Raw genomic sequence first — 18,853 nt, 5'->3', positions numbered from 1 at the left:
CATCTGGGATGCTAAAACAGCAGATTGCTATATCATATTTTAAAGCCTTTTAAAACAAACAATTCCATTTCTTTTAGGTAAGTCTAAAAAGGTAAATGTAAAGGACCCCTGACAGTTAAGTCCAGTCATGAATGACTCTGGAGTTGTGGCGCTCATCTCGCTTTACTGGCCGAGGGAGCCGACGTTTGTCCACAGACAGTTTTTCTGGGTCATATGGCCAGCATGACTAAGCCGCTTCTGGTGAAACCAGAGCAGCGCATGGAAACACTGTTTACCTTCCCACCGGAGCGGTACCTATTTATCTACATGCACTTTGATTTGCTTACAAACTGCTAGGTTGGCAGGAGCTGGGACCGAGCAACGGGAGCTCACCCCGTCACGGGGATTCGAACCGCTGACCTTCCGATCAGCAAGCCCTAGGGTCAGTGGTTTAGACCACAGAGCCACCTGCGTCCCTTAGGTAAGTCTACAGTTGTTTGAATTGCAGCACACACACACACACACTCTTCAGATTTTAAAACAAAACACTTCTGGGACTTATCTAGGACGTCAGGTAATCTGAGCCAACATGCAGAGGATTTTATGCATGCATACCCTGTTCAGACATTACAACTCTGCGTTGACATCAGGTGGCAAAATACATGTTTTGTGAGGGACAGTATCACAGCCATTTGCTGTGCCCTTTGTGCATAAAGCCTTGCCATCTTCGAAGCATAGAAGGGGCTACCTGTTTTTCCAGTTCCTTTCTTGCCCCCAAAACAGAGGTATTATCAGGGGAGGAGTTGTGGGGGGGGGGCAGAAGCCCAGGGGCCTACTCTGCAGAATGAGGGCCCTCCCCAAAATGCAGTGCTGATGGCTTGCCATACTTTAAAATAGATTTACTATCTATACATTGTCATCTCAAGAGTCCCCTTTGCAAGACCAGGAAGTCCAGAGGTTATAACTGACCACTGGATAAACATCTGGTTTCAGCAACAGATATGCATTTTGGTGGCTACATATGAGTGGGTTGAAATATGGATTTTCAAGGTTAATTTAGACAAACAAACCAAAGCTTCCTTCTAAGCTATTAATGGTTAAATTTCACTAAATCTCTTGGGGAGGTGGGGGTAATGAATTAAAACGTACACATTTGTTGTTGTTCAGTCGTTCAGTCGTGTCCGACTCTTCGTGACCCCATGGACCAGAGTACGCCAGGCACGCCTATCCTTCACTGCCTCTCGCAGTTTGGCCAAACTCATGTTAGTAGCTTCAAGAACACTGTCCAACCATCTCATCCTCTGTCGTCCCCTTCTCCTTGTGCCCTCCATCTTTCCCAACATCAGGGTCTTTTCTAGGGATTCTTCTCTTCTCATGAGGTGGCCAAAGTACTGGAGCCTCAACTTCAGGATCTGTCCTTCTAGTGAGCACTCAGGGCTGATTTCTTTGAGAATGGATAGGTTTGATCTTCTTGCAGTCCACGGGACTCTCAAGAGTCTCCTCCAGCACCATAATTCAAAAGCATCAATTCTACGGCGATCAGCCTTCTTTATGGTCCAGCTCTCACTTCCGTACATTACTACTGGGAAAACCATAGCTTTAACTATACGGACTTTTGTCGGCAAGGTGATGTCTTTGCTTTTTAAGATGCTGTCTAGGTTTGTCATTGCTTTTCTCCCAAGAAGCAGGCGTCTTCTAATTTCGTGACTGCTGTCACCATCTGCAGTGATCATGGAACCCAAGAAAGTGAAATCTCTCACTGCCTCCATTTCTTCCCCTTCTATTTGCCAGGAGGTGATGGGACCAGTGGCCATGATCTTAGTTTTTTTGATGTTGAGGTTCAGACCATATTTTGCGCTCTCTTCTTTCACCCTCATTAAAAGGTTCTTCAATTCTTCCTCACTTTCTGCCATCAAGGTAGTATCATCAGCATATCTGAGGTTGTTGATATTTTTTCCGGCAATCTTAATTCCAGTTGGGGATTCATCCAGTCCAGCCGGACTGGATGAATCCCCAACGTACACATACATAACAATTTTTGTTATGTATGGCTGGACTGGATGAATCCCCAACGTACTGGATGAATCCCCAACGTACACATACATAACAATTTTTACCCATTTCTGTTGACAATCTGTGTTTTTGAAGAGAGAGAATTGTGATTGATTTGTTTATAAATCCTGTTGGTTCTGCTCTGTTGTTCTAATACCGATCTAATAAATTAGCTGATGGCTAAATTAAAAATAAAACTATAAATCATTCTGGCAATTAGCACAAGCTGCTTAATGTGTGACCTGTGTTACAGTTTCCATGCCAAATATGTATTGTAACTGTTACTTTCATTTATGAAAAAATTCCGTGGAATGAGCTGCTTTAGAAGTATTTTATTGCTTCCAAAAAGGAAAGCTTAAAGATGTGTTTTACAATGAAATTGCAGCCTGGAGCAAGAATTTATTTTGATATTTCATTCATTTTTTATTTCATTTAATAAAATGTATATCATTAATAACATAAATATTGTGTTATTATTTATAAATAAGGGTCTGGTGACTTCTGTTTCAGTGTATTTGAAGAAGTGTGCATGCACACGAAAGCTCATACCAGGAACAAACTTAGTTGGTCTCTAAGGTGCTATTGGAAGGAATTTTTTTATTTTTTATTTTGTTTTGACTATGGCAGACCAACACGGCTACCTACCTGTAACTATAAATATTGTTGTTGTTTAGTTGTTTAGTCGTGTCCGACTCTTCGTGACCCCATGGACCAGAGCATGACAGGCACTCCTGTCTTCCACTGCCTCCCACAGTTTGGTCAGACTTATGTTGGTAGCTTCGAGAACACTGTCCAACCATCTTGTCCTCTGTCGCCCTCTTTTCCTTGTGCCCTCAATCTTTCCCAGCATCAGGGTCTTTTCCAGGGAGTCTTTTCTTCTCATGAGGTGGCCAAAGTATTGGAGCCTCAGCTTCAGGACCTGTCCTTCCAGTGAGCACTCAGCAGCATAATTCAAAAGCATCACTTCTTCGGAAATCAGCCTTCTTTATGGTCCAGCTCTCATAAATATTATATTTATTAAATCTCTACACCACCCTTCATCCAAAGATCACAGGGCAATTTACAATATAAAACCACAGAGTTATTTCCCCCCCACCGCCAATAATTTAAAAGGCCGTAGATTTAAAGAATAAAGCATTATATTTTAAGGTGTACATTGAAGATGTATTGTATCTGAATGCATGAAATGTGGTTTCAGCAAATTCACATTTGCAAAATTCATAGAAGTGCATTGAACAGAAAATGGAATTTGGTATGGTCATCACACCAGTTAAATCTATAGTCGATAGCAAATCTGGGTTTACAATCATCTACTGTTGGGGTCATTTTTATTTATTTATTTAATGTTGAGGGTCATGTTCAGATGCTACCTGTAAGGGCCCACATACTGGCCACCGACGTGGCAAAAGCCAGCAGGAATGTTTTCTCTCTAGACTCATCTACATTATATATTTAAAGCAGTATCATACTACTTGAAGCAGTCATGGCTTCCCCCCAATAATTCTTGGGAACCGTTCTTTTTAAAGGTGTGTTGTAGAAGCTGGTCCTTCAGTTACCTGGGTCCCAAGACAATGAGATAAAAAGTGTGTTATAATAATACTAGTATTATATATCATACTGCAAGGTCTTGAGATACACTACCATACCCCCCACCCCTCTTCGTGGATCTTGTCCCCAAAAACAAGACCAACACAAAGCCAGAGACATACCGTATTTTTCGCTCCATAAGACACACTTTTTTCCTCCTGAAAAGTAAGGGGAAATACCTGTGTGTCTTATGGAGCGAATGGTGGTCCCTGGAGCTGAATTGCCCAGGGGCCAAAAGCAGATTGTGCTTTTTATTTTACAAAGAGAAAAGGGAGTGTTGAAAGGACCCCGCTCAGCAGCTGATCAGCAAGAGATCGGGAGAGAGATAAGAGTCCCTGCTCCCTTTCAGCCCCGCCCTCCTTTGTTGAATGGGGAGGTTGTTTGTTTCCCCAGGACATGTGACTGGCTGATTAGATTATCTGTCTGGAAACAGTAGAAACGGCTCCCTTTCCTTAAGATTTTTCAGAAATGTGAGTTAAACCCCATAAAAATGGGGCTTTTCCTCTTTGCTTTTCCCCCTTTGCAAAAGGAGCTTTGCTGTTCCCCCTTTGCAAAAAAAGCTGCAAAACCTTTAGCTGATCCTCAAAACAACAACAACAGGGCTTTTCCCTTTGCAAAAAAAGCTGCAAAACCTTTAGCTGATCCTAAAAAAAGGCCTTTTCCCTTTGCAAAAAAGCTGCAAAACTTTTAGCTGATCCTCAAAAAAGCCAGGGCTTTTCCCTTTGCAAAAAAGCTGCAAAACTTTTAGCTGATCCTCAAAAAAACAAACAAAAAACAACAACAGTGCTTTTAGAGGAGGAAAACCAGAAAAAATATTTTTTTTCTTGTTTCCTCCTCTAAAAATGAGGTGCGCCCTATGGTCTGGTGCGTCCTATGGAGCGAAAAATACGGTGCTTATATGGGGGATACCTGATTGCAGAGGCTCCCTAGGTATTCCAAATGGGATGGTGCAAATCTTCTGTGGTGTCTGCCTTTCCCCCCTGGGTAACTTCATCACACTGTGAACTCAGCATTTCCCAGAGCCTTCTCTCTTTAAGGCTCTTTAAGGCTCCATCTCCACGCACACCCCCAGTTACCATAACAACCTAATGCAGCACATTTCCACTCCTTGATCTCAATTATAGTGTCTTTTCAAATCTGATTACCCAGTTTAACTAATAAACTGCTACATCCAAGCTACTGGCTACTTTTATGTCTACAGTTTTATTCAGTTTGATGGTAGAAGGCCGTCTTTTCATGTCCTCCCGAGCAAATTGGGAGGTGATGCTCAAAGGAGGCAATCCAAATTAAATTTCCACGCTGGCACACACCATACGCTGGCAACCTACAGCATGAACTAGCTTGCTGAAAATCAGAACTGAAAACAAGCCACGTATACCAGCTTATTTCACATATTGGCTCCTGTGTTGGATTTAACTATTAAATTAAAGGTCTGAACCATATTGGCAAATTAATTGGCTTAATAAAAGGGTTTTGTACTGCTCCCTTCATCTCTCTCAATTCTTTGCAGTATTTCTTGTTCTCCTGCACTTTTTTTTGTATTGGTCTGTGTGGAACAACCCCACTTCTGACACCATGTGTTGGCTGCTGAAACTTGTCTAATGATTGAGGCTCCACACAGGTGATGGTAATACATTTGGCACCAGCTTGGCTGCAGGAGTTGCAAGAAGGAGGCATATGAGGTGCCATCCAACGGTCTTAGATGATGTGCCGCATGGCAGCGGGGTTTACTCCTGAATATACTTTCTCTTGAATAAGTATGGCCACAAGGCAGTGGAGATTTAGGATCAGAGTTTTCCTTCACCTAGATGGGTCACCTTCCCAGGTTGGTGAGCCTCATCTGCCCCACATTTCCCTCAACAGAACATGCAGAAACTGCCTTCTTGACTACTTAAAGGTAAAGGGACCCCTGACTGTTAAGTCCAGTCGTGGATGACTCTGGGGTTGCAGCGCTCATCTCGCTTTACTGGTCGAGGGAGCTGGCGTTTGTCCACAGACAGCTTTCTGGGTCATGTGGCCAGCATGACTAAGCCACTTCTGCCAAACCAGAGCAGCACATAGAAACGCCATTTACCTTCCCGCTGGAGCAGTAGCCTACCTATTTATCTACTTGCACTTTGACGTGCTTTTGAACTGCTAGGTGGGCAGGAGCTGGGACTAAGCAACAGGAGCTCACCCCGTTGCAGGGATTCGAACCGCCGAACTTCTGATTGGCGAGCCCTAGGATCTGTGGTTTAGGCAACAGCGCCACCCACGTCCCTCTTGCCTACCTACACTAAAGATAATTTAAAACTTGGTTCGCTGGTCCCAGCTGTACTGTGGCTGCTTCTCAGTACCACAATGTCTCCATCCTCATTCACCTGCACTTCACCCTAAGTCTTTTGGAGAAAGAGCATGAAGACGCTAGGAAAAAGTTTCTTCCTGAATCAGAATGTGGCATGACACTGTTTTAAATGACTAGCGCACATGGGGCCTAAATCCGCACCATCTTCTGTATCACAGTCCTTCTCCCATTAACATTCTCTTCAGTGTTTGGGAGGCACCTCCCACTTGCAAATGAAATCATTGTTATCAATTTTGCAGTGTTTAAGAATCCCTTGTTCAGAAACTCTCTGCCTGTGTGTGTCAAGATGGAACCCAATATGTGAGGGGTCTCATTTGTTCATCCAGCTTCTCCTAGCTCCAGAATGTGACACCATTGAAATAAAATGGAGGACTTTCATCATTTTCTTATGAGTAGGAGTACAAACACCAACGTATGCTGTGCTTTGCCTTTGTTCTCAGCTTTTACTGCAAGAGGTTTTAAAATACCAAGGAGCAGGTTCATTTAATAAGCTCACTGTCGTCATTTTATCACAGCCCTGAACTTAACTGAGCACACATTTTGCTTGAGGTCTCAAAGCGGAGCTTTTCTGGAAACGGAGAGTAATTTATTGGGCATGGGAGGATATTTTGCTTGAATATTGCATTTGACATTTCATTGTTAAAGTATTTTATTGCAGAAGCTCACTCAGTTTTATTGGGACATTTCAGTTAATCCTTGGCACTATAGCTATAGACAGCTAGGTGATGGATTTAGGTCATTCAATGGTGACCTCATTATTTTTCTAAAATGGGATCTCCTCAGAACATAATTCTGGGCAACGTCCTGTGATCCAGTTGCCATGAAGAGGCCGACATGATTCCCTTCTTGCTGGACTACAACTCCCAGTTGCTGGCCACTGACTGTGCTGGCTGTGGCTGATGGGAGTTGTAATCCAACAATGTCTGGAGGGCAACACTCCACCTGAACTCTACAGGTCATCCCCAATCAACATGGGAGGCTTTCTTCCCACTGCCTAACATTTCTGCTGGCGACTTGTGGCATCGTGGACACATTATCATGCATGTAAGTATAATAAACAACCTGTCACAGAAATTCCACCACCTATCCCGATCGTCTTCATACTCTGTTGATTGAGAGCGTCTTAACCTGCAAAGTTAGTCCATCCGACAGTTTCCTAAATCTCACCGTTATGAGAAAAGCATTAGATCTGTCAGATGTTTCTTCCAATATTCACCCTTAGATGGAGGGTGCTTAGTTAAGAAAAAGAGACATCCTTGACTCTTTGACGTAAAGGCTTAATCTGTACTCATCCTCTTGAGTATGTGCCGTTCAACACAGCTAGTAAATAAAAAAACCAACTAATGTTTCCTGCTAGACCAAAAATATTGATTTTTAAAAGCTCTTTGCCTTCCTTGCGGTGATACCGAGAAGTGGGAAGCAGTGATATATGGAACCTGGGAAAGCCAGAATCTCTATAATATGGTTCCTGATTTATGTGTCTGGTAACAAGTGCCGTAACCATGCCAGCACAATGACCCCATCTTTTATGAAACCTCACATGCTTCCAGCCACAGCCCTTAGTGAGATGTGTGTTTTCTTCTACTGTCTCCCCAGTCAGAAAATGGACACTGGTAAATCATATTAAGAGAGGCCATCAGTAAATCCAGATGCACAACAAATAGGATCCACTTCACAATGCGCTTGATTGTATCAAGAAATCATGTGCTCTTTGCTCAGGAGGAATGTGCTTTCACCTGCTTGAAAGAAGAACGGCCAGTTCATGAATAATGAAAAGGAGGAGTCATGGATCCATGCCTTTGTACACTGCTTTCCATGTGAGAAATTGGGGTTTCTGTTTTGTAGCTCCTCCCACCAATCTTTTCCTTTATGAGCTCGAGAGAATTATTTTGCCTCAAGCTTAAAGATGAAGAGTGGGTATCCTGAGCATGGCAGCATCTCTTGTGACACAAAGCAGAAGGCATCACTGCCTCTGATGGTGGGCAGGAGCTTGAAGTACATTAGGCACCATAAACAGACATTAGTGTGAGCTTTTTCTTAATAAAAAACCTAATTTCCCCCCATCAGCTTGATGTAGGAATGGGTGAGAAATTTAATTTGGTTCACATTTAAAACCAAACCTATCGAATTTGCATTTTCCAAAACAATATGGGAACCGAAACAAAGCTATCCTTCAAAAATGTGCACATATCTGAAATTTTGTGATGCGGTTCTTCAACCAATGTTTACAAAAATGGATACATTAGTGGAAAGGGTGCCTAAAAATGAATGTGTTCGCAAAGTTAAAAATGCATTATATTAGGGGGAAGTGCTTGCAAAATTGTGTACATTAGTCAAAATTGCATACAAAACTGTGCTTAGAAGAAATTCACCCTAAAATGCTGATGAATTTTCATGGAAACTGCAGTGCTTTAGCTATAACAATTCTCAGCACTCCTAAGGAAACCCCAGAGCTTCCAGGATTCTTTGGGGGAAGTTTAAAGTGGTATGATACGGCTTTAACTCGATAGTGCAGGTGAGGCCTGACTTTGCATAGTCTTCTTGAACAATATTAGAAACAATATTGCACAAAGAATGAGCTTGTCTATTATTCAGCCGAATAGCAGACAAATAGTTGCTATCCACTGCACTTTCCCACATTCTGTGCTTCTGAGGCTGATCATATTCAAAGCCAGCATTTGTTTCTCCATTAAATATGATTGAGGAGGGTGATGAATGAAGAATAGTCCAGAAGAAAGACTTACGGCATATTTTATCATAGAAATATCGGTAACAAATCAGAGGAGGGCAGTGGCAGCGGAGGGGAGGGAAGAGGATCAATTACTCTTGTTATCCTTCCACTTCCAAGCATAGGAAACAGTAACTTATTTCTTATAAAGTTTGATGGACTATTTCATTTTATTAGTACTGTTCATCTTTCTGATGTTGTTTGATGTCAGCATCCTCACTCCTCTTCTTTGGAAAGTTAGCACTGATTGCAGGATTGTGTGTACATATTGTTGTTAAGTTTGTGGTGTGTCTGGGCTCCCCCTTCTAATTCTGGGCCACACTTCTAATTCCAGGGTGCCAGACATGTTGAATTTAGCATGTTAAATTATAACCCAGGCTGGCTTTCCGGTGAAATCATTGCCTGGAGGGATGGAGAGCACAAAGAAATGGCTGATGAACCATTAAGAGACTCTGGTTCAGAAAGCAAATTGGGGAAACCCTTCCCTGAGTTAGCAGGGACAAAAGGAAAAAGTTTCAGGAGGGAGCAGTTGCATTTTGCAAGCTGGAGGGGAGGGGGGAGCAGAGCATCAGGTGGGTTTTCTGTTTTATGTTGCAGAGAGGGTCAGACCTGATGTTTGGGGTCTCCTGGAATCCGAAGCGGCAGCAATGGAAGGAACAGGGCCCTCATGGGGATGTGAATGCTCTGTACTCTCTCCATCATAGACTCAGGTTGTATATATGTGTAAATAAACCATTTTTCATAAAGACACCACAGTCTCCACTGTGCCTCATTGTCCAAAAGGAAACTCAACCCCTGGTAAACATGCCTGGTACCCCTGGAATCTCACACCACTCAGAGATTGGGGTAGCTTGTAACAATATGAAAGCTAAATGATGGACCCTTTCCAATAACTTCAGCTAGTTCGAAGGATCATATCTCATCTTTTGCTGGCTCGTAGAGTTGCTTTACCCCTTTCTTTGCAGAAGCCACAAATAAACCAGGAAGCCTCTAATTAACCATAGTTTGCTGTTCCGGTGGAGCCAGGAAACTATAGTTGCCAGCTTCAGAAAAAGCCAGGGTGTTTAAACCAGCTTCACATCGTGCTTTAATATCCTGGCTTGTTCAAAGGCTGGCAAAACATAGAATGCCTCTGAATACCAGTTGCTATTGCTCTCACTTCCTGCTTCTGGGCTTCCCAAAGGCATCTTGTTCACCAGTGTGAGAGACAGGATGGTGGCTTAGATAGCTCTTTGGTCTGATCCAGCCGGACTCTTCTTAGATTCTTGTGAACTGTGGCCCATACATTACCATCTTATAAACAACCTTTGAACCCAGCTACAATTAATACACAACTTTTTTGTACTCCCTCCTTTCTCCAAACATATGGTTTCAATTTTAGTCATCGGTACTAAGAAATGACGTTGGTGCTTTTCACAATTCCCATCCATGCTGAGAGTGGAAGGACAGGGGAACCCCAAAACCCTTTCCAGAAACATATTGCACCAGCTTGCATTCACTTCCCTTTCGTAAGCAGTAACTCCATTGCCTTAAGAAATCCTGTGTTTTATCTTTTGAGTGTTGCAATGGTGTTCAGCTATATACTATCTATTTTCGAAACCTCCTGCAAAGACCAAAATGTTCTCACTTCTCTTTTCGTAAGAAGGGGGGCAGGTTATCACATTACCAAAACATATTACAACAAAACCAAGCCCTGGCATTTCCCCCCAACTCTTTGTGCATATCCATTTATTAAAAGAGGATTAGACCAATTCATGGAGGAGAGGATTATCAATGCCTATGAACCATGATGGCTGAGCTCTGCCTCCACAGTTTGAGGCAGCATTGCTTCTGAATACTACCATAGTTGCTAGAAACCCCATCTCCAAAATTTGCAATGCAGTTCACCAGACAAGTGTTGTGTACCAAAAAGGCAAATAAATGACTATCCGCTGGTGAAAATAACACCAAAATGTTAGAAGGAAATGATTTGCAAAAATGTTCATGTAAACATAGATACCAAGGAAAGTTTCATGGTGACTTCTTTTTTTCATTAAAAAAAATTGCCACTTGATGTGGAAATGCGAACTAAATTTAAAATTGGAACGATGCAAAGCTGAGAGATCCGAATACTGAAAGGAACCGAAGCTGTGCTCCTCCTCGTGACTACCCTATTATGTGATACTGAAACCTTGAGGTGAGTAAAGAAGGAGTGACCTACTCTGAAATTGCGTTTTCAATGAAGAACGGCTAAGAAAATGAAATAAAATCAAAACTACCCCACAGATTCCCTTGCTGTTCCTCATCTCTTTCAAAACCCACAGAGTTTCTGCAGGGACTCTGAGAAGGTCGACACCAACCCTGCAGGGTGGCATCCTAGAAAAGGTGTCAGCAAACTATTTCAGAAGGGGACCGGTCCACTGTCCCTCAACCCTTGTGGGAGGCTGGACTATATTTTGAAAAAAATATATGAACGAATTCCTGTGCCCCACAAGTAACCCAGAGATGCATTTTAAATAAAAGCACACTTCTACTCATGTAAAAACACCAGGCAAGCCTGACAAATAACCCAGAGATGCATTTTAAATAAAAGAACACATTCTACTCATGTAAAAACATGCTGATTCCCAGACTGTCCGTGGGCCGGATTGAGAAGGCGATTGGGCCGCATCCGGCCCCCAGGCCTTAGTTTGGGGACCCCTGTCCTAGAATATTGAGCTCAGGAATCAAACTGGCCATTGTTTCCATGACACATCCATCTCTAGGAGACATTTGCCGGCTCCACAACACACCAAGCACCCCTTTCCCCTTCTTTTTCTGGATTTCTAGTCCAATTGTGGGGTTAATTTCCACCCCTTCCCTTCTAAAATCTGTCCCCTGCACAGAAGTTCAGATTGCTATGGCATCTACTTTTGAGGTGTGCTTGAAATGAAGGGTAATTGATTGTAGCCTCGACTGCCCATCGGGCACCCTGAAAGGCTGGCGTCTGGGGTTTTACTCCCCCGTCCTATTAAATCCTGCTTTCCCCCCGCCAGACTGCCAAGCGACGGCCTGTTACTTTTACCTACATAGCAATTACCCTTTTGTGGAGGCGTCTTCCAGGCTTGAAAACATGAGTCTTTGGCTTCTGAAAGCACAAGGCCACATACGCACGAGGAATCTGGGGCATCTGGCTCCGTTGCCACTGTCCTGGCTTCCTTCCCATTTTGCCCGGCACATTATCGACCATTACAGCTGTAACTTAGCACAGCAGCACTGCCCAGCTAATCGGAGTTGTTTATGTCTTCAGCAGCCTTCGCCCATTCCTGAGAAGTGTCGCTAATGAGATGCTGTCAGCTGCAGGGATGTGAGGAACCTTTTGCGCTCACAGCAGATAATTCAGGAGGCCACTTCAGCAGCTGCCCAGACTTGCTCAGAGAGAAGATGACCGCCTTTCGGTTACAATTAGTCCGTGTGCTCCACAATCTTTGGCAGGCTGCAACAAAAAGGCTCGCTTTTCTTTGCATTTGATCTGAATGACTGCGCCAGATTCTGGTGTTTTCACTTCAGCACCAGGCTGTATGGTAGGATGCAGCTTGGGGAACCTCCATAGTTCAGTGCTAGAGTGCCTGCTTTGCATTCAAATGACCTCAGGTTCAATCCCTGGCATCTCCAGAAAGACCCTTGACTGAAACCCCAGAGAGCTGCTGCCAGTTAGTGTTAACAAGACTAGGCTTGATTGACCAATGGTCTGATTCACTATAAGGCATCTTCCTAAGTCCTTACCTGCCCTCTCAACACCAGCGATGCTGCAGCTTCCCTGGATGGTGATGGGGTGGGGTGAGAAAGGGCAGTGGTGAGAGCAGGGCTGCATGGGCGCACAGAATCATATAATCGTAGGGTTGGAAGGGTCTCCAAGTGCCATCTAGTCCAACCCCTTGCAATTCAGGAATCTCAACTAAAGCATCCATGACAGATGGCCATCCAACCTCTGCTTGAAAACCTCCAATGAAGGAGATTCCTGTGGGAGTCCATTCCACAATTGAGTGGACTCCGTCATGAGGTTGTGGACCAGGGCCAGATTTAGAAGCCCTAAACACTTAAAAGATTTTGCCCCCCCCCATATATATCTAATTCAAAATATAAACAATAATAAACTGTAAAATAACCGCCCCAAATGAAACAAAACCTACAGTATGATGGAAAATAATTGTTATTTGTGTATACTTCCACTTTGTTTATATTTATTTATTTACTAGTTATTGTTGTATTTTAATCCCATTTATTGTGGGAGCCTTTTTTGGTTCAGTTGCACCATGTGGTCTATGGTGAATTCAGCAATGGAAAATTTCTATGGTGCCCCCTTTTCCTTGATGCATATTTTGCTTAATGGTTACTCCAGCCCTGTTGTGGACTCTCCTTCACTGGAGGTTTTTAAGCATATCCATTCTGGCTTCAAAAGAGTAAAAAATAGCTACAGTGTGAGCAGGGCTGCATCTGGGCCATTGTGGCAGAGAAAACATGTGCTGCTTGGAAGTTGTTTGGCATGTGCTCAGTAGGACTTTAGGATTCCATCATATTGGGCAGGTCTCTCATGTTCTTTGCTGCTAACCAACGTCAAAAGGAAGTTACTCAGCACTTCTTATTCCTCACCCATCCCCCTTGAAGCAGTTTCATGGGCAGTATATTTCCACGTTCGCATTGTGCCATTATTCCTCATCCTGTAGCTCCAACAAAGGCAGCCCTCTCTGCTTTCCCCTACAACTTACTGGCTCCAGAGCTCCAAGAGGTCGCAGGTCGCAGAGGAATCCATCGAAACAGGAAAGAGAGCTTCCTCGGTCCAGCTTCAAACACTCAAAAACCTGTTTCCTCTCTCCGTCACAAATAAAATCCCCAACCGGGGATTCACTGCAGGTTCATTGTGAAAGCGGCGGCTTTGAGACAGGGAAGTGTCCAAAGTCTTCTATAAGAGAGGGTCGCTGCAAAGTTCTCACAAGCCAAGAGAATGAGGGAGGTATTCTTGCTGCTGAGCTTGCTGGCCTTGGGATGCAGCAGTGCAGAAGCCGACGCAACCAGCACACCTGCGGTGGAGAGTGAAGTGGAGAGCAGCCACCTGAGCTTGACTTCACCTGAAACGCAGGACCTCAGAAACATATTGGCAACCTCCCTGCCTCCTACTTCGGAGAAGCCGGCTGCTTTGCTGAATGCAAGCCAAGAGGAAGGTGTAAAGCAGAGCTCTCCTCTAGCCACGAAGGAGGCACAAGTATTGCAAACTCCAGCGGAGCAGAAGACACCCTCGGCCCTTACGGCAACTCCTAGCCCAGGGAATAACAGTGATGGCGGCTCTCCCAACGGGAAGCGATTCATGCTGCCTAGCAATGCAGGGGTTCCTCCACAATACCATCCTTGGAATCGCCTTCCTCCAAAGGAAATTTCTGAAAAAAACCAAGGGACTATGGTGAGCAGGTCTTCCAGGCACTCAGACGATAGCAGCAAGCAGAATGCAGATCTCAAAAAGCCCAGCTTTGAAACCACCAGAGGAAAGTAAGCAGAACCATTTGACTCTTCCCCCCCCCTCTTTGATCATTGCACCTAGAGAACTTGACTCAACTCGTGGCATCCTGTGCAAGGCTCCTTCTGATGCTCAATTTGGCCTGAATTCCTGGGATAAAGGCCTGGAAGTGTCCTGTAAGGTCATAGTTAAGAGGGTTGGCTGGTCCAAATTGACAAAGTACAGTGATGGGAGGAGTGGCTGTAATCCTGCAAGTAGTTACACTGTTTAAATCCTGTTGATTTCATCAGGAGACAAAGCTAATCCACCTATGTGCAGGATTTTAGTCTGTAGTGCAAGGTATTGCAGTATCAAAATAAATTAAAAAACCAGAAATTTAGTAAAGGGGAAGAGGGGTTTAGGAATGTCTTGTCCTGTGCAGTACCTGGTAATTGACAAATGCTTTATGGTTGCATTGGCAACATACAGAGAGCCATTGGAGCCACTGTTTTGAGGACAAACCATTGTTTACAATCCTAGATCCAAGTTACTGTGGCCAAGTTATGCACACGTTGACCACACCCCTCACAAGCCCTGCTTGGCACTCTTGACTGTATTTGCCTGACTTGAATACATATTCTTGCTTGCCTGAGTGGAGGACCTCTCCTCCTGGGGTGTATGGGGTGTTCGGAGAGGGCTGGTAGGGGTCGGGCACACATTGTGCTCCTTCTGGATAATATGTCGACCTTTGGTCCCCACCCGACACTCAGCTCTCACCTGTGGCTACCAGAAGCTGTCTGCATGTGACAACAGCCACACCCCAGGAATGGCTTCATTTGGCCAGCTAAACCAGGTGAAGAGAGGCAATTGGTTTTGAATCCTCGGTGAGTCAGGAACTTCCTCTGCATGAGGAGACAGGCTCCAGCAGAGTGGACAAGACCAATAGTGGGTCCAACGGTCAAAAGGCGGTTTTTGTATGTGCTGGGGCAGTGAGGGGCAGATGGGGCTTGTCACCCTGGGAAGGTAGCAGTCTAGGAGAAGGAAAACTCTGATTCTAAACCTCTGCTGCCTCGAGGGATATCTTTGGGAGAAGTAAAGGCTAAGGAGTAAACCCTACACAGATCTGGAGTGGAGTCCCTTAGATGGTTGTACACCTCCTTCTAGCAACTCCTGCAGCCAAGTTGCTGCCAAACGTATTGCTCTGCTTTCCTTTCGTCCACATTAGTGGGGCTTGAGGGGGGGGTATTGTTGTCTGGGCAGCCCAGGACCTCCATACACACGGCCTAGGCTTGCACCCCAGAGAGGTCACTTCTGCTATTACTGCGGTTTGACTTCACCCTCAGAGGCACACTCCATTGTCTCTCAAGACAGATAGATGCCAGCAACCACTCATCCAAGAAACTTAAGATATGATACACATGGCTGTCCATTTCTCTCTCCCCCGGCCTTTATCCTCACATCAACCCTGAGAGGTAGATTATGTTGCAAGGTGGCGATTGGCTCAAAATCATGCAGTGAGCTTCATAGCTGAGTGGGGTGTTTGAACTGGTGAGCAGTCCTAAACAGATGCTCTTATCTAGAATTAGACAGGTGACATCATCAGGCTCCCATCCACCCCAGGCAGCACGGACAATGGTCAGGGATTCGTGGGAGTTGGAGTCCAACAACAGCTGGAGGGCACCACATTGAATACCCCTGCTCTAACCACTACACCACATTCCTGGGTGCTAATTCTAAGCTGTTAAAAAAATCTGTGTCATTTAGCTGCTCTCAGGCTAGGGTTGCAATCCAATGAATGCTTCCTGGAGAGAGCATTCCATTTGACCTAGTGGGATCTACTTCGGACATGCATGGAGCAGCTCCAAAGAAAGATGGATGCAGCCCATTCTAATCACCCACTTTTTTATTTTCGGAATGCATTTGCCCGAATTACATGAATAATGGCTATGTGGCGAAATTAAGCTATTTGTTCAGATGGTATGTGCAGAGACAATGCGTACAAATTATAAGAGCATTGAAATGCTTAGTGTTCCCCCATGTGCATTTTTGTTGTTTTTGCCTGCTGAAATAATAGCATTATATTACAGAAATAAATTTAACACTATGAACCAGACCGGATATTAAAGGACTATAAGCCTGGAGATGAATCCAGCTTTGGAAAACATATTAAAATGTTCCAGAAAGCAGCAGAAGCCCACGGCTTGCACATTCCCATGTTTTGTAGAGTCGTGGTAGGCTCCACAGGGAAACAGGTGCAATGCAGGGTGTTAAGCAGGGGTACACAGGACAAAAGATTTTGGTCACTGCAACTTCTTTAGCCCCTGACTGGGGAAAGTGTGATTAATGGAGAAAGTGAGTAGAGAAAAGTTCTTCTTCCTCTCTCATAGCTCTAGAACTTGTGGACATCCTTTGGAGATGATTGTTGGGTGTGCAGGACAGATCAAAGAAAAAAATTATTCACAGAGTTAAACTATGGAACTCCCTGCCACAGGAGCCTGTGATGGGCATCAACTTGGATGGCTCTAAATGAGGATTAGACAAAGTCTTGGAGCCTAAGGCTATTAAGAGCTACTAGCCGTGATCTATTATCATGCTATTATCATGCCCTCCATCAGCTCTGCTGAAAAGCCACAAATATTTGACTTCTTTCCAAATATGTCCACTGCCGCTGCCGCCACCTACAAGGCCTCTGTAACTATGAGTGAGAGATTGAGATTGCGTTTTTTCCTTCCCCCCCCCTCCCCAGTCCCTTTTCCTTTTGTGAGGGGAAGGACTTTCTCGTTGATATTTGAAAGCTGCCCTGGGAGCCTTTTTGCTAGCTCTTTGCTCCTAGTTTAAATATTCTGTCTCCCCCCTAAGCACAGAATAAGTCAGTCTTCCCTCAAGCAGGTGCATTCCAGCTCTTTTTGACTGCAACTGCCACAGTCCCAGTGAGCATGATCAAGTTGGCTTGGGCTGATGGAAGTTGTAGTCCAAAACCTCTGGGAAGCACCAGGCTGGGGCAGGCTGCAATAAGGCCCCTTGTACCTCTCAGGTGCTTTCCAGGTAATCTGACAGCCTTTCCTTCTGCCACCTTTTCATGCACAGGGAGAAGGAGGTGCGATACAACCTGCCGCAGATAAATCAGAGCTGTCTTCTTCTTTTTTAAAAAAGGATGTTAATTGCGGAAAACACACACCCGGTGGCTTACAAAACACACACAACCAAATCTAAGTACGTGTTTTGCAAGCTTCCCTCATGCGGGGAAGATTACTGGGTATCATCGTGACATCGTGTGCTTGTTGAACAGTGTGGGAAACGTAGAGCCAAGAATCTAATTTGCCTCTCAAGACTCCTTTGACTGTGAAGGTGATGCTTAGCTATGAGATTATAATCACAGGGGGAGAAATATTTCTTTCTAATCTGGACCATCAATAGAAGCCTGGCAGCGGGTTATGTAGGGTTTCTTTTTTTGCCATCTTCCAAAGTGCTGCTGTTTAACATGAAAGCAGAGAACTCTTCTCTCTGAAAGCTGCCAGAAGTGTTCCTGCTTTTCTTCTTGCTTCACTTCCACCACCAAATTGCAAACTTTAAGAACTTTTCTGCACACACGCTTCCATTCACACAAGGTATTATCCTAATGCTAGTGAAGGCAAGGCCTTTTTGTTCCAAACATCCTCGACTCTAGCGATGCCGCACACCTCCTTGCTGTGCTTCGCAGAAGGCACACCTGCCTCATCCAGCGCCATTTGCATAATGAATACCTCACAGATGAGAAATTTCACGAACACTCAAAAAAATATATCAATGCACAGAAAGGCCTGTGATAAAGGCAGTTAGGTTTTTAGAAAAGGAATTGCGACAAGGTGCATCCTTATCTTCTGAGAAGTAGCTTCTTACGTTGCCACCTGTTGGAAGATGAGAGCAATTTTTCATGCTAAGGAGCTCAAATTGTGCATGTTCTCCTGGTTATGAGTCGCACATCTTAGAGCTAAAAAGTTCCATCATCCTCTTTAATAATAATAATAATAATAATTTTATTACCTGTCCTTCGCCAACAGGTCCCAGAACCAAGTTACAAGAAGTTAAAGTTCAGTATTAAAAACAGTTAAAACAAACTGTAGTTACAAGGGGCTAGGGAGCGTCCTGAAAACATACTTTTAGAACTTTATTGTCTCAAAAAGTGAGGATGCAAGAGGGGTGGGTCAAAGTTTCAGGAAGCCCCCTCCTTATCTGCCTTATCTGGAGGCATACATCATTGCCTGTTTTGTGGTCCTGTCACTTGTTGTTGTTGTTGTTCAGTCATTCAGTCGTGTCCGACTCTTCGTGACCCCATGGACCAGAGCACGCCAGGCACACCTATCCTTCACTGCCTCTCGCAGTTTGGCCAAACTCATGTTAGTAGCTTCAAGAACACTGTCCAACCATCTCATCCTCTGTCGTCCCCTTCTCCTTGTGCCCTCCATCTTTCCCAACACCAGGGTCTTTTCTAGGGATTCTTCTCTTCTCATGAGGTGGCCAAAGTACTGGAGCCTCAACTTCAGGATCTGTCCTTCTAGTGAGTACTCAGGGCTGATTTCTTTGAGAATGGATAGGTTTGATCTTCTTGCAGTCCATGGGACTCTCAAGAGTCTCCTCCAGCACCATAATTCAAAAGCATCAATTCTACGGCGATCAGCCTTCAGTCCTGTCACTAGGGATGGGCAGATAGTCAACTTTGGTTTCTCCTAGCTTC

The 18,853-nt window shown here is 44.3% G+C and overlaps 1 protein-coding gene across 1 annotated transcript in view; it reads left to right on the top strand.

The window, feature by feature from the left end:
- Positions 1 to 13,362: 13,362 nt before the first annotated feature.
- MMRN1 (multimerin 1) overlaps positions 13,363 to 18,853 on the top strand; it is a 64,693-nt gene continuing 59,202 nt past the window's right edge. Inside the window, 1 exon segment of the mRNA XM_033160595.1 lies at positions 13,363 to 14,192. Coding sequence (XP_033016486.1) covers positions 13,654 to 14,192 — 539 coding nt within the window. The 5' untranslated portion in view covers positions 13,363 to 13,653.

Source organism: Lacerta agilis, chromosome 9, assembly GCF_009819535.1.
Source record: "Lacerta agilis isolate rLacAgi1 chromosome 9, rLacAgi1.pri, whole genome shotgun sequence".
Classification (NCBI taxonomy): domain Eukaryota; kingdom Metazoa; phylum Chordata; class Lepidosauria; order Squamata; family Lacertidae; genus Lacerta; species Lacerta agilis.
This window is presented reverse-complemented; position numbering and strand designations above follow the sequence as displayed.